This window comes from Pundamilia nyererei, unplaced genomic scaffold, assembly GCF_000239375.1.
Source record: "Pundamilia nyererei isolate P.nyererei 1_Seehausen unplaced genomic scaffold, PunNye1.0 scaffold00322, whole genome shotgun sequence".
Lineage (NCBI taxonomy): Eukaryota > Metazoa > Chordata > Actinopteri > Cichliformes > Cichlidae > Pundamilia > Pundamilia nyererei.
In genome coordinates, this window is record NW_005187723.1 from 133019 (window position 1) to 148281 (window position 15263).

At 41.7% G+C, this 15263-nt stretch overlaps 2 protein-coding genes across 4 annotated transcripts; one reads left to right on the top strand and one right to left on the bottom strand.

The window, feature by feature from the left end:
• Positions 1-490: 490 nt before the first annotated feature.
• On the bottom strand, positions 491-5330 carry cct4 (chaperonin containing TCP1, subunit 4 (delta)). The gene is made up of 13 exons (XM_005751662.2): positions 5032-5330; positions 4271-4323; positions 4100-4189; positions 3845-3953; positions 3245-3509; positions 3015-3147; positions 2608-2747; positions 2417-2513; positions 2076-2186; positions 1815-1945; positions 1186-1420; positions 781-894; positions 491-635 (listed from the first exon to the last, which is right to left on the bottom strand). The coding sequence occupies exons 1-13, from the start codon at positions 5147-5149 to the stop codon at positions 621-623; spliced, it is 1611 nt and encodes a 536-aa protein (XP_005751719.1). The 5' UTR covers positions 5150-5330; the 3' UTR covers positions 491-620.
• On the top strand, positions 4295-14412 carry pus10 (pseudouridine synthase 10). Of its 3 annotated transcripts, none has more exons than XM_005751659.1 (17): positions 4295-4357; positions 8159-8286; positions 8544-8831; positions 8913-8999; positions 10175-10209; positions 10298-10477; positions 10758-10803; positions 11104-11168; positions 11258-11340; positions 11436-11561; positions 11820-11876; positions 11964-12040; positions 13039-13094; positions 13204-13321; positions 13416-13558; positions 13720-13819; positions 13963-14412. In XM_005751659.1, exons 1-17 carry the CDS (start codon positions 4342-4344, stop codon positions 13999-14001), a joined length of 1644 nt encoding a protein of 547 aa, XP_005751716.1. In that variant the 5' UTR covers positions 4295-4341; the 3' UTR covers positions 14002-14412. The 3 variants fall into 3 exon arrangements, with proteins under 3 accessions (XP_005751716.1, XP_005751717.1, XP_005751718.1); XM_005751660.1 differs by lacking the exon at positions 4295-4357 and adding an exon at positions 5425-5650; XM_005751661.2 differs by lacking the exon at positions 4295-4357 and adding an exon at positions 5684-5814.
• Positions 14413-15263: the final 851 nt, after the last annotated feature.

Consider the following 15263-nt stretch of genomic DNA (forward strand, 5'->3'; position numbering starts at 1 on the left):
GAACAAAAAAAATAATGTTGCAATTGCCTTAATGTATTGATTAATACTATGACATAAGTTATGGATGTGGAAAAATTAATCCTCCAGAAGTACCCTTACTCACAAAATTGCAGTACCCCAAAATAAATTTTAAGTCTAAAGATATGGTTAAACTTAAGTACTTTGCATCTGTGATGCAGATTACTTATACAAATTAGCTAGAACAATGCATGATTATTTTTGAGACTTATGTTCTTGTCTGCTTTGCGTGATGGATATTTAAAAATAATGCCTTTTATTTGATTCAGTGGTGAAATTTAGCAGTTATTGTTATTCTTAACTGTAATCTTCAGTGTGCAAGTTTGCTACTTAGACATATGACAGGTATCTTGCATGCTCTGATTATACAGATTAACAGAAACAAGACAAAAGGCCAAGATGTAAAGGTTCAACTTGCTTTAAAAGATATAATCACACAGACAGGGAATGAATGTCAACAAAAAAAAAAAAAAAGTGGTTTTTTTTTTATTAAATTATGCAACGTAACAACTACAGTGGAAATCTGAACAGAATGGTGTTAACAGAGTCCTCTGATCCCTTGCAGTGTGAGCAGGCTTGGTGACAAAACTCAATGGACAGACCTATCGGGTGTTCACCTGCAACAAGAAAACACATTTCCACTGGTTTGAACTGTAATCTAATAAACTCAGATTTTGCAAAAAGCCAAAGGTAGTATACAAGAAATTATCTTAAAATAATTTCACTTTAAATGTTTAAAAAAAAAAAAAGATTAAGTCTTACCACATCATCAATCTTCAGGATGCTACGGACCGTCTCAGTGGCCAGTGTCAGTGCACTGATGGAGACCAGTAAAGGCTGCACCACCAGCTCCTCAAGGATGTTGGAGATCCCTCCCTGTTGCACATACAACAAATTGTTTGGTGTGTGTCTTTTGTGTCTAACTGTTCACATTTCAAAATTCATTTTACACTGACATTCAACAGGAAAAAGAAAATTAATGCACTAAAAAACAAAACAAAACCCCACAAAAAACAAACAAACAAGACAATAGTTTTATTGGAGAGCAACTAGAGAACATTTTTATTGGATAAGTAGCTTAAATATCTACTTCTGTTAGCAGTACCTTCTCCACAAAGTCAGGCTATGCTAACTTTAAAAAAGAAATTAATAAATTAAAAGATCAACCTTGCGAACGTTGATGCCAGCCATCTTGTCTCCCTGTGCGTGTCTGTTACGGAGCTCCGTCACAGTGGAGATGGGGTTCAGGCCAGCATTCTCGGCAAGCGTCGATGGGATCACCTCCAGGGCATCAGCGTATGCCCGCACACAATAGGCCTCCATGCCAGCCAGTGTGCGTGAGTACTCTGCCAGACGCACAGCCAGCTCAATCTCTGGAGCACCACCTCCAGCAATGAGAGCCCTGAGAGACAGAGAAGGCAAAAATGCAAAAGCCATTGGAACTGATCCTATTACTGAGAGAAATTAGGATCAAAATAAAATAATAACAACCAAAAAGACATTTTCAAAAAAAGAATACATCTGTTTGAATGCTCTCCATCAAAGTTGCTGAAGCAACCCATTGCGAAAATAATGGCGAGCTTTCCTAAATACTGTTCCTCTGTTTGTTACGCTCCTGCAGGATGCGTCAGTGCAAAAGCGCCTTTGTCAGAGGGCAATCGTACCTGTAACTGTATCTAAAGGTGTTCTTGAACAGTCCAACTTTGCCATGTGAGCCAGCATGGAGGGGTATGTTTTCAGGTTCGTTAAGAATTTTTTTAACAATGAAATTTACTCTTCAGAAATAACTGACTGACCTCTTCTTGACCAGGCAGCGGATGACACACAGAGCATCATGGATGGAGCGCTCTGCCTCCTCAATCACTAGCTTGTTGGAGCCGCGCACCACAATGCTCACCGTCTTCCCAGGGCTCGTGCAGCCTGTGATCTGCAAAAAGTGGCAAGCGAGGCACAGAGTTGTTTCAGCTCATTTTTTCCTCAGCTGCAAGTGAAACATTCTGTGTCCTTTAACTCAAAAAAAATCAACTGAGTTTCTCTGAGCAAAGACTCAACTGTACCTTGACTAGTTTGCCAGACCCATCCAGATTGACTTCCTCTGCTAGCTCTGCAGTGCCAAGCATCTCTGGAGTGAAGTGGTCAATGTGGGCGATGGGCTTGGTGCCAATAGTCTAAAGAAGGGGTGGGGGCTTCAGTTAAATGGTGTGCAATGCTAAACACAGTTGTCAAAACTAAATACTTGCTCACAAGTTAAAAGTGTACAAATCTTGTTAACTGATGATTAGTTTCCTATAAAATTTGAAAAAGTATAAAGTCATGCCAAATGTGATGTAGATCTATATATGTCCATTAAATACTGTGTGAAAAACAGAGAAGCCGTGGTTCATTTGACAATACTAACCTTGCAAATGAACTCGATATCCTCTCTCTCAATCTCCTTCACCACCATGATCTTCATTTTGTTGAGGAAGTGCAGGGCGAGGTCACTAAGAGCATCTCTGTTACATGACAGTTAGTTGTTAGTGTGACAGATGTTTCGTGTATCAGAAGAAGGCTGAAATGTTTTTCTCATGTCCTTCGCTCCCTGCATACCTGAGGATGGATTTCTGGATGAGCAGCACGTTGCAGCCAGCCTTCTTAATCTGTTTTACCAAGTTGAGGATGTAAGCACGCTCCTCCCGCAACACGCGGTCCATTTGGGCGTAGTCTGACACCACGATCTGGTTGTCCATCTACATGCCCCACAAAAACCCAACAGAAGGTCAGAAAAAGAAGGCTTTTCCTGAAGGAATACACAATGGTTCACAAGAACAGCACTGACAGCGTTTTCTATCTACTGAAAACAATGTCTTCTCTTCTGTATGACTGGAAAAGGAGCAACGATAGCAGTTGAAGCAGTCAAAACTGTAGCAGCAGTTCACTGTTACAATCTGAAGCTGAGCATAAAAAATAAGGCAGAAAGGGTTTTCTTGTCCGCAGATATTCATCAAGCGACTCACATCAGTCTTGGGAGGGGACAGACAGAACTGAATAAGGCCAATTTTGGCCTTTTCCACTCGGGTCACACCAGTGTTGGCAACTCTCTGGGTCAGCACAAGGCCGTCTACCAGCTCACAGTCATCAATGGTGCCTCTAAACACACAACACACACGTGATTAAGCCTAGCAAAAATCAGAAGAAAGTGCTTAAATAAGAGTAGAAAAACAAACAAACAAACAAAAACACTCACCCAAGCTTCTTGATGATTTTGATGTCCTGTAGGTCGACACCAGTGGCTGTGGCTGGGTCAATGACTCGCATAACAGCATCCACACTCATGGGTGCCAGCAGGTTTGAATACTGTGACACCACCTTGGAGCACAGTGACGTGGTGGCACTGTTGAGCAGCGTCTCACGGTCACTCAGCTGCACTGGCTGGCTCATGCCCGTTAGCACCTCCACGCCCTTATCGACTGCCTTTTGGAACGACTCCGAAATGATGGTGGGGTGGATACCTGGCAGGTGAGACAAGTAATTAAACGGGCTCAATTGTGCTCAATTAAAGGTTCGTGTTGTTATTCTTCAACTTTTCCAGATACACAGCTCAAAACGATCCTTATTTATCTTGTATTGGGCTTTAGCGCCATCTTAAGTTCATCTGCTGTGCAAAATAAGCCTTGCAAAGTAAAGGGAGTCAACATGTCCAGTGCGTGAATTCAAAATGCGCATAAAAACAAACTACAAGATACAAAAAAGACAGAAATAATTCTACTATTACTCTTAAAAAAAGAGAAAAAAAATTCAGCTGTAGCATCACTTTTTCGATTTTTCAATCCCCTAAAGCACTCACCTTTCTGCAGCAGCTTGGAGCAGGCATCCAGCAGCGCTCCAGCTATCACCACCACAGAGGTGGTGCCATCACCAGCCTCAATGTCTTGGGCTTTGGACAGTTCCACCAGCTGAAACACATTTGGTTCAGGCCATATGAGTTAATCGCCGAATTAACAACAGTGTTTGGTGTTTAACGAAGCTTAAAATTATACTTAGAAAGGGAGCACTCATAGGTCCGTTTTAGTTGCAAAGCTTCTGTGCTGCTGTAACGTACCATTTTAGCAGCAGGGTGGAGCACCTGCATCTGCTTCAGGATGGTGGCCCCATCATTGGTAATGGTTACATCACCCTTCTCATCCTGGATCTGAAACCAAAAACAACAGCCATCGCTTAGATACAGGTGTGATGAGGGACCTGGGTAAAGCCATCAAATCTGTTCACTGACCATCTTGTCCATGCCTTTGGGGCCCAGGCTTGTTCTGATGGCATCTGCAACAGCTAACAAACAACAAAGGGATGGATGAGAACACAGGTAATAACCAAGTCAAGCAAATTCCACTCATCTTGTCTTGCATTTTAAAAAACAGAAGTGAGGACTAATATTCAAGCTTCTTCTTGGTAAGCACAGCATATTCATGTTTATGAACTAATGAAAACATTTCAGTATCAATATCATTGATATAGCAGGAACCTCTATGTTGTACATTACCTATTAAAATCAAAGGGATCTTACTGAAAACTACAAACATGCGTAATCTAGTTCAGCTGACAGCTCAGCAGCATTACAACCCAACAATGAAGAGATTGTGCTGAATCATTAGCATCCTGTAGCAAGTGCTCAGTAGTGCTCTTTTTTTGTTTTTTAATTAAACCCTCAAATTATTCTATTATTATTCATGTATTATTTTGCTTCTTTTAACTAATCTGGAAAAAGTAATACAAGCACCCATAATGGTTTATTCAACATTAGATAAAGATGTTGGATTCTTGTAAACTATTAACTGACCATTATCTGTTATGGCCGCTGTATTGTATTTATATAGCAAAGAAACGCCGTCAACTATAATGAATGAGATTTGGACTAGGCGGAAGGTACCGTGTATAGGACCAGGAATAACGGTGCCCAGCAAACAAGCAGAGCAGGTTGCTGTACAAACCCTGAATCCCATATTAGCTGCTTGATTAACTATGATTATATCAAAATACCTTTGGCAGCAGAAATGTTACTATAGCGAATCTGCGCCGGTTTGTCGCGGTCCACATACGCCCCTCCTTTGTTTTTGCCTCCGTTGGAAAGCTTCGGTGCTGCCATCGCTTCAGGCATCTTGACTTTATAATCGATGGGAAATGTTTAGGGGAGTCTTCAGAGTCAGACTAGTGAACTCCGGCGCTGAAACACCACAGTTCGGCTTCGGATGGACTCAGATTAAGGAGCCGATACCAGCACCCTAGTTAGAAGCTTCCAGATCGCCGGGTGCTGCAGCAGAAGGAAGGACCCGGCTGTCAAATTAGCCGGCGCTTGGAGATGACGTTTGCAGACAGTAAAGATTGAGTACAGAGAACCCAGAAGTTCTTGATTAGGGTTTACTGTAATTTATTAAAACAACATTTTTATCCCTGTGATATAAATAGCATTTGCTATCACCTATGAACTTAAGTTTAGCCCTCGTCTTGTTGCGAGAGGCAAAATTTTATCCTGAAGCTTCTCCTCTTTTGATTAGTTTTGTCTGGAAGGGCTCAGACTACAGGAAAGGGACCCTCTATTGACGAACGTGCCTTACGAATAACTGATCATCACTGTTCATAAAAAACACTGTTCTGTCAGGTAAGTTTAATTCTGCTGTCACCCATCAGAGGTTGTGTAGATTGTCTGTAGATTATTAAAACTTGTTAGCTAGCTTAGAGTATCAGAAATTTGAAGCGAGCCGTGCTGGAGCTGCAGTTGTTGGATTGCACAGGCGTGTTTAAGATGATTAGCTGCAACAGTCGGTTTGTTTTTTTTTACACAATCTCAGTCTTCCGATGGCACAAAATTCTTATAATTAATAGTTTATGGTTATTTTAAGATGTAAAACTTTTTATTGTTGGTTTAGATTTTTTGTTTTGTTGTTTGTTATGTGTAGACATAGCACTGGTTCACCCGTTGAGTTGGGAATATTCAATAGATCCGTGTTAAGTAGCTTAGCAAATAAACATTGTATGAACATGGTTAGGTTCAAAGGCTGGACTAAAAATGCGAGAAAAAGCAGCCACTGCCCAAAGAAACACCTTGAAAGCCTTTCAGAAAATAACTGAATAACTATTTTTCGAGATCATTTTAAAAAGTACAAGACGTTCTTGCGCCTTGGGTACAAAATATACAGATATTTAGGAGTGGCTCAAGAGTTTTGGGCAGCACGTTAGAAAGCTAGGATCAGTGCACTCTGGGAAGATGTTAACGCTTCCTTAAACATATTTGCTGTGGGATCTGGTGAGATGGAAACTGCTGGTTTGAGTATCTGTTAAGACGCTCAAACGTGCTCTCTCTGAGATTTGGGAGGGGAGGGCCTTTAATGTGTCTTTTCTCTTTTTTCTTCTTCTGTTTTTTAACACTATCTCTGACAAAAATACGTATAACAAACAGGAACATGACTGCACAAATATTTGGAGCACTAGGTCTGAGAACAGCTGTGTAATGGCTCTCTACAGGCTGAACAACAGTCACAGATCTGCACTGTAAGCGCTGTTGATGCAGTGACAGACAGCTGTTCTCCCACTTCCTGGAGCAAAAGCTGTGTTGCCTTTTTGTGTGTCAAAATATGCCAGACAAAATACTTCTCTAAAACAAAATGTGAAAATGTCCAAATGGTGAGAAAAAAACTCATAGTACTTACAGTAAAAGTAAAATTAATCAATTTATTATCTAACTGGAAACTGTGTGTTTTAACCATAACCAGGAGTTTCGATGTTCTCCCCTTGTTTGCGTGGCTTCTCTCTGGGTACTCCAGCTTTTTCCCACAGTCCACAGACATCCAGCTGTAGGTGTGATGTTAATGGTTGTCTGTGTCTCTGTTAAACCTGCACCAGGCTGGTGACCTGTCCAGAGTGTACCAGCCTCTCGCCCTATGGTAGCTCAGATGGCTCCAGCCTGGATGGATGGTGTTTTAACCACAGTTAGATATATGCATGCTTATTAAATAAGATTATTTTCATGCAGTTTTTTCTGTCTGTCTTTCTTTCTTTCTTTTTTAATACACCTTATAATAAATATCTTGACACATGCTCAATCATCCAGGTGAGTAAATCCCAAAAGTTGATTCTGTTCATCTGGACGTAACGTTTTCAGTGGGAGAAACAGAAGAACATCATATCAAGAAGACCCTGAGTAAATGTGGTTATCCCAGCTGGACATTTGTCAAAGCTGCGATGGCACCCAAAGAAAGCTCCAGCTGATCCAGGAGAGAAGGACAACTGTTGCCTAAGCAAAAACCCTTAGTGATCCCTTATGTGTCAGGGCGTATCGGAACGGCCCAAATTTCCCCTTGTGCAACAATTAAAGGATTATTCTATTCTAACAGCTGAGATGCATTTTTTTCTCAGCACTGCATCTCTGTGGCTTTTAAACCCCAAATCACACAACGCCAAAAATTAGTCCACCCCAAGGATCGTGTCCCCCGACACAAACAGAGTAAGATAGTGTACGCTGTTAAGTGCCAGGAGGATTCCTGTGATTTATACATCGGGGAAACCAAACAACCTCTGGCTAAGGGGATGGCACAACACAGAAAAGCCACCTCGTCAGGCCAGGACTCTGCAGTCTATTTACACCTACAGGCCAGTGGACACTCTGGATGTACACAGGGAGGAACGCTGGTTTGAGCGCGGAGTCAAGGAGGCCATTTACGTGAAAAGGGAAAGACCATCTCTGAATAGAGGAGGGGGAATAAGGGTACATCTGTCACCATCTTACAATGCTGTGATTGCAGCCATTCCCCAACTCTCTGTGATGGTACTCATGGTCTTTGATCAATGGTTATGACAGTTTGCATAAATAATGACCAAGGAACTGAGCTCCCAGCCCATTGTTCATGCAGTTTTCAGTCTTTGTGCAAATGCACTGTTTATAAGGTTGGGAAACCTGCAGTCAGCTGAGACTGCAGAAGTCACTTGGATGAGTAATGAAATATTTCTGCCACTCAAAACGCTGCGTCCAGGTGAACACAATCAACTTTTTGGGACTTGTAATAAATAACACACAGTATTTACAAAAGGCAGTTAACATCTGCAACATTTTAAGACAGAATAGCCATTTATCGTGCCGAAATGTTCATGGTTCTCCTTTTGCACTCTGCAGTCATGCTGCCCCTGAAGGAGAAGGATAAACCAATCATCCAGAAGTTGCTGTCAGCTGGCTGCTGCGCTCGCTGTGTCCTCAGATTCTGCTGCGTGAGTGTGCAGGCGGCCTACCGGAAGCAACCAGAGGTGAGGCTCATGCTGCAGACGCCGCTTTTATACCTGCTATATTCTTTAATCGTCATCTTGTTTAGAAATTATTTGTTGGTTTGTTTGTATCGTGGCTTATGCAGAGAATTACAAGGAAGAAAAGATTGTGAATACTTATCTTCTTGTTTGGGGAATGTATGCTCTCGTTGTCGTATTCTACAGATTTCGTCAGTTGCATTAGTAAATATGTCAAAATACATGAAAGTTCTAATTGCATTTTCTTCGACCTGACACAGGAAACACTCAAAGAACTTCAAATGTTCATCAATGATACAGAAAATGATAAATGTCAAGACTCAGTAGCTCTAGACTCCAGAGATGATTACAAGTCCAAAGATGCTGCAGAATCAGAAACATCTGAAGACCCTCCCAATAAAAGAGCAAAACTGGAGACCAGTATAACTGATGTTCAGTCAGAAGAAGAGGCAGCCGCTGTGGTCAAATCAAAGGATGGGGACTCCCGTGTATGTGTGGTGTGTTTGGGAATCCTGCAGGGACTATGTGGTACAACCCAGGCGATAAAGGTGTGTGCGCTCGACAGTATTCACTGTTTCCGTTTACACTGCCGTCAGTGTTAAACTGCTGTTTCTGGTGTGTGTTCACAGATAGCAGAGGCAGTGAAGGCTGGAAACTACGAGTTTGACACACTGGTGCTGTCTGTGTCTCTGCCCGCTCAGCTCTGTGTCCGCGAGGTCAGTATGGTCGTGTGTGTGTATGAACCATGCTTACATATTTTGTGAGGACCAAAAATTGGAATGGTACTATACTTGTGGGGACCAAAAGTCAATTATGAGGATAAAATGCTCGTCGCCACGAGTTTGAAGACATTTTTTTAGACTTAAAATGTGGTTTTAGTGTCAGGGTTACAATTAGGTTATGGTTAGAGTTAGGCTGAGGGTTAGGTGTAGTAATAATAATAATAATGATGATAACACATTTTATTTAAATGCGCCGTTCAAGACACCCAAAGACACTTAACAGTAGAGTAAAAACACATAATAGAACAAAGAACAATATAAAATACACAATAAGTTCACAGTGAATAAGCAAACTTGAACAGAGAATCAGTGTTTCTTATATCCGGGGTAGAGAGTTCCACAGGCTGGGACCAGAGCAGATGAAGGCTCTGCTTCCCATGGTGCTGAGGCGGAAAGAAGGCACAGCAAGTGCAGAGGAAGATCAACGTGAGTGCGCAAAAGAGGTAGTGCTTAATAGGTCAGAAAGGTAAGCAATGTTATGAAGGGCCTTGAAGGTGAACAGAAGAAGCTTGAATACTATTTGGAACGTCACAGGGAGCCAGCGACGTTCCTGAAGGACAGGAGCGCTGGTAGGAGGGGTTCTGGTAATAATGCAGGCAGCAGGTTTAAACCAGTTGAAGCTTATGGAGGGATTTTGGAGGGAGACCATTGTAGAGATAATTACAACAGTCAGTGCAGGAGGTAACAAGACTATGAACAAGGATTGATAGAAAGGGGTTAATTTTGCATAGATGGAAATAGGCAGAATGGGTGAGATCATTGATGTGTGATTGACGTAGGAGACGAGGTGAAGAAATGTGACAGTGTTGACGTCCCAGCACAAGTTAATTTGAAACAACCATTACTTAAGGCATTTTTGATGTCAACATTCTAACCTTTGTGGTTTTTGTGGATTTTCTTTCTGTGTCCTTTGAGTTTTGGGTAATTGAGGTGGATGTCTTGGTACTCGCAATATTGTCCATTTGGTACTTCACAGTTTTTCACGTTATAAGTTCATTTCCAGGCATTCATACATATCTGTAATATTTTCACTGGATGTTCATTTGTATTTATTGCTTATGTAAAATATCTGCGCACTGTTTATGACGATTTCTTTTAAAATACTGCAGCACTCCTGTTGGCTCTACGTGAAGAAGGAAGTGAGGTAAAGTATTTGTCGGCTACGTTTTGAACATCAGTCGATGTACAGTCAAGAGTCACAAGGAATCAGATGTTTAATTTAATATTTTCAGAGAAAAGGGCTTAGTGCTCGACAAGGACGATGTCATCCAGGTCAAGGAGGCCTTCAAGTGGATCATGCAGGGCATGGTTACCAAGGAGCTGGGGGGCATTGCTGTGGTTACCAAGGTCAGCCCGTTTGAGGTCAGCGTGGAGTTCACTCATCCAGAGACAGACGCTGACTGCCACTTCCTGTGAGTCCTGAACTCTTCAAGATCACATGAAATTTCTGAAACAGCTCTTGGTGAAGAACATGAAGTTGGAGGGGAAAGGAAATATTTCTGAATTGCTAACATAAAAAATGACCAGTAATAATTAAGACATATCCATTTAATTTAGAAAAATCCATTAGAAGGATTCACAAATTCCCTGAATTTCAAAAGCTAAACTGATTTTAGATTCAAACAGGAACAAGATGTGCTCTGAGTTTTGAAATGTAAAAGATTTATGGGTTAAACAATGTCCTTTTTACAGAGCTGCAACATGTCCTGACTGCTTCAAGCCCACCAAGAACAAACAGGTGAGGAAGCAGAGTTTATCCTTCAAACTAATCAGGACGACTAGTTTGTCTTTATAATTTAATTGAAAGTTCAGTAATAATGTGTACTTTATTGGTCCCTGTGGGGAAATTCCTCTCTGCATTTAACCCATTCACTCAGTGAAGCAGTGGGCAGCAGCGTGTAGGGACGGTACTTTGCTCGGGGGTACCTCAGGGTGGCCGTTTAGTGGATTCGAACCCCCGACCTTCCGATCACGGGGCCAGCACTCTACCTACTGAGCTATCCCTGCCCCTGTGTGAATCTGTATCTTCTCTCTGCAGTCTGTGTTTACTCGGATGGCGGTGGTCAAAGCTCTGGAAAAAATACCCGATGCCAAATTTTTGAAGTAAGGATCCTCTTCATCTTTAACGAGTAAAAAGTTCTATGGAATGATTTTGAAATGACATCTTTTATTCCTTCATTTCCTTTCTCCAGGCACTACCCCTGTCCTCCAACGCAGCCTACCAGCAGTTGCAGCCCTCAGGTCCAGTGTCTGCACGTGTCTGTGTTTGTGGCAGGTGACGCAGGACATTAAGAACATCTGTTTGAAATGTTGTTGTCTAAAACTGACAGCATAATAAATCGCATAATGATGTCTCCTCGTGATGTTTAGGGAGATACAACAAGTTCTGTCGCAGCCTGCCTCAAACTCCCTGGGTGATCGATGGAGAGAGGAGGATGGAGTCTTCAGTGGAGGAGTTGATCGCGGCGCCTATCCTCTCTGCCTTCAGAGCGGATGGTGAGACCACAATCACAGCTTAAATGAAGACAAGCACAGTTTTTGGGGTGTTTTGGTTCATTTTAAACGTGAGCCAGCTTGACTTTTAAAACCAGAGATTTTGCGACACTTTTTCAGTGAGCAGATTTGAAACTATGTAATAACTACTGTACATTTATTCATGTTTATTTATATTATTACTGGGTTTTGTTTTTTTTCAGCACATGACACGTGACTTGCCGTAGAATAAAATCTTTATCTCTGTTTTCGGGGTTGCAGGTTTTAATTTCTCTTCATCTGGCAGAGAGGATGTGGATGTCAGGACTCTTGGGAACGGTAGGATTTTTGAAACTTTAAGATTCTGTCAGTTGTGAAGATTGAAGAACTGTTTATTTTATCGGGTTCGTTGGTTCGATTTGGCAGGACGTCCATTTGCGATGGAGCTGCTGAATCCTCACAAATCCAGATTCAGCAAAGAGCAGATGAAGCAGCTCCAGGAGGTACAGATGTGTCCTTTCACTCCGTCCATTATTCTGCAGTCACTTAGTTGCTGAACAGAAGGTCTCAGCAGCAATATAAGATTTTCCTTATTAAGCCTGTTTTACATTATGAGAAATGTTGCAGTGACTGAAAATATTTGGATTCAATCCCTGGGAATCTCTTCTCCCTTAATTATTTTAATTTGTAATATTTTACTTCAGCCAAGAACATCTTAAAACAGTTATTTTCTTTCGTTGTTTAGCATTTTGTTAAACTGATTTAGTCCCTGCAGTTGATTTGAAATATGTTAAAGTTGTATATAAGTAGGAACTGACTTTATTGCATAGTACTTTTTTCTTTAGAGCATAAACTGTAATAAAAGATGGACATGGACACCTTAACATCAGGTATTGGTTTTGGCATTTTGAAGAGTTGACATTAACTCTGTGGAGGTTGCCATGTTAGGATTTGGAGCAAGAAGTGAGCTCATTTGGATTAGCGTTGTTGCTAGCAAGCTTGATTATTGCTTGCTCATGTGACCCTTTAATTAGCACAATGTAATAGGAAAAATATGGAACTTAAGGTAACAAAACAGAAGTGCAAACCTGTTGGACAGGCTGTACCACACAGCAAAAACCTAGCAGAGGGGGTCAGTTCAATCAATCAATCAGTGGTGGTAAGACCTATCAGATCAGTTATAGCTACCTGGGTTTACCACACCTGTCAATCTTAGCCACCACACAACTATAGAAATCAATAATAAATTCAGATGGATTAGATATTAAAGGCATTTGGGATCCATACACAAGGTTGTAAAGGGAAAATATGTTTTTTGCACCACAGTGTAAATTTTAGCATTTTAACGTGAGAGTTTGTAAATTTGCAGTTTTGGGCAATTGGCAGATCCTTTTTTTTCAGCCTCCTAAAAATGCTTGTTTCAAAGTTAAGCTGACAGAAACGTGCGTTCACTGATGCAAAGACTTTAGGCCTGCTGATATTATTTTTGTTTTGTTCTTAGACCATTAACCAGTCGTCAGACAAAATCAAAGTGAGAGACCTGCAGATTGTTACCAGGTGAGAAAATCCGAAAATGACTCCTTCTTGGGAAAACTGCATTTGTACAGCGACATCTCCAACATATGACTAAGAAAGTAGTCCATGTTTGCTGTGTGTTAAATTGCAGAGAGGCTATGAGTCGCATGAAGGAGGGAGAGGAGGAGAAGACCAAGTCGTATACAGCTCTCGTGTGGACCCAGAAACCCATCCAGAGAGAAGACATCTCTTTTATTGATGACATCAAGGTCTAGTTGCTCTAATTCATAACCTGTTGAAATTGGAGTGTTTTAACACTCAAACATCAAGAATCAGCAGTGTGACTGTTGTGTGTCTCATCAGGATCTGACTCTGGACCAGAAGACCCCTTTGAGGGTTCTGCATCGACGGGCGCTGGCTGTCCGACAGCGAGCCATCCACAGCATGAGCACTCGCTTCCTGGACTCTCATCATTTCTACCTACGATTGAAGACGCAGGCCGGGACGTATCCTCACTTTAAATGGCACATCTGTGCGATGATGAATTATAACATTGCACCAGTCAGTCTGTTGTTAATTGAAACGATAAGCTAATAAAATATTTTACCCTGAATTTTATCTGAAACCTGCAGTGAGACAAAAAAGCTCCTTAATGCTCCGCCAACAGTTACATCAAAGAGTTCGTCCACGGAGACTTCGGCCGAACGATTCCCAACCTGTGCCAGCTGCTGAAGACTGACACAGACATCCTGGAACTGGATGTGGAGGTGGGAGAAAGTCACATCTGTAAAACAAATAATAAAAAAAGCAAACATATTGAATATCATACAGAATATAACTGTCACTGTCTTTTCTGGAAATGTTATGTCCCTAAATTCCTACTTGTTGAATATGATGTTTCCCTTCTCAGTCTGTGGATGTGGACTGGCCTCCCCCTGTGCCAGAGTGAAAGCTGCACTGCCACGCAGACGCTGCTCGTGTCCTGTTTCTGAGAGGATTCGGCTTGGACTGCACTGGTTCCATCTGCTGCTGGATTCCTGTTAGACCACAGTGCTGAACTGTCAGCAAACGGGTTCTGACAGTTGTGGTGAAGCCATGACGGTGCTTGGAGGAGAGGAAAACACAGTTCTCTCGGTTGGCTAGTCTGCTTTGTCTGGATTTATTTTTCATCTTCACATCATCGACTGTGAATCTTGAGTCTGAAGTAATTTAATAAATAATAGTGCCCTTGTTCTGTTTTGAGTTTTTTCAGGGCCAAGTGGACAAAGTAGTTTGTATGTAAAGATGAAAAACACGCTCCTTCTATTTTTGTGTACATGCTGGTGCTTATTTGCTTTCAATTAAAGTCTATCAAAAACTATCATTTGTTCCTTTGAAGCAGAATGTCAAATAAGACAGGCTAATGTGTAAAATGTAGTTAGAAAACCTAAAAAAGCTCTTAAACCTAAAACATTTTAGTAAATTGTATTCTATTTTTTCTGTATTGATTTTGTTTTCTTTATTCTTTTTAAGCAGACTTATCAAATTAGTAGTGGATTAAAAATCAGATAAGGGTAGTATGACAGATGCAGATGTGATGCTGGTGATCAGTCTGCATCACTTCCTAAATGTTGCTAAAACAAACAAAGGCAGCAGAATTTAAAACATACTTTTAAAGAGTTGGATCTTAAAGAAGAGGTCAGAGGTCCAAATAATGTTACAATTAGAATCTCCATCTCCTACGTTGTCAGTGCATGCTATGGCAGTAAGAAACATTTTAAATTGCTCTGTGTAGCATTATTAGGACTTTGACCTTGAAGGAGAGGTCAGACTACAGGACCACCAAACCCTCCCCCGCATCCTCTGATGTCTCCTTCCTCAACGAGCTCAACAACGTTTATGCTCGTTTTGAGCGAGGGAACCCCACAACCACAACCAAAGCAGACATGACGCCAGACCACCAACCTCTGACTCTCTCCCCCACCGATGTAGGAGCGGTGCTGAGCAGGATCAATGCCCACAAGGCTGCAGGCCCTGATGGCATCCCCGGGCGTGTTCTCAGAGCGTGTTCTGGGGAGCTTGCAGGAGTGCTCACAGACATATTCAACCTGTCCTTGGCCCACGCTGTGGTACCGGCCTGCTTCAAGTCCACCTCCATCGTCCCGATACCCAAAAACTCCAACCCATCTTGCCTCAATGACTACCGCCCAGTAGCACTCACCCCCATCATCA

Coding starts and splice junctions, on each gene's coding strand:
- pus10 (XM_005751659.1), top strand. Junction 9,000..10,174: donor CTCAGCTCTGTGTCCGCGAG/GTCAGTATGGTC, acceptor AAAATACTGCAG/CACTCCTGTTGGCTCTACGT. Junction 11,169..11,257: donor CCCGATGCCAAATTTTTGAA/GTAAGGATCCTC, acceptor TCCTTTCTCCAG/GCACTACCCCTGTCCTCCAA.
- cct4 (XM_005751662.2), bottom strand. CDS start 5,149: ATGCCTGAAGCGATGGCAGCACCGAAGCTTTCCAACGGAGGCAAAAAC. Junction 3,510..3,844: donor CTCCAAGCTGCTGCAGAAAG/GTGAGTGCTTTA, acceptor CTCACCTGCCAG/GTATCCACCCCACCATCATT. Junction 1,946..2,075: donor GGTCTGGCAAACTAGTCAAG/GTACAGTTGAGT, acceptor CACTTTTTGCAG/ATCACAGGCTGCACGAGCCC.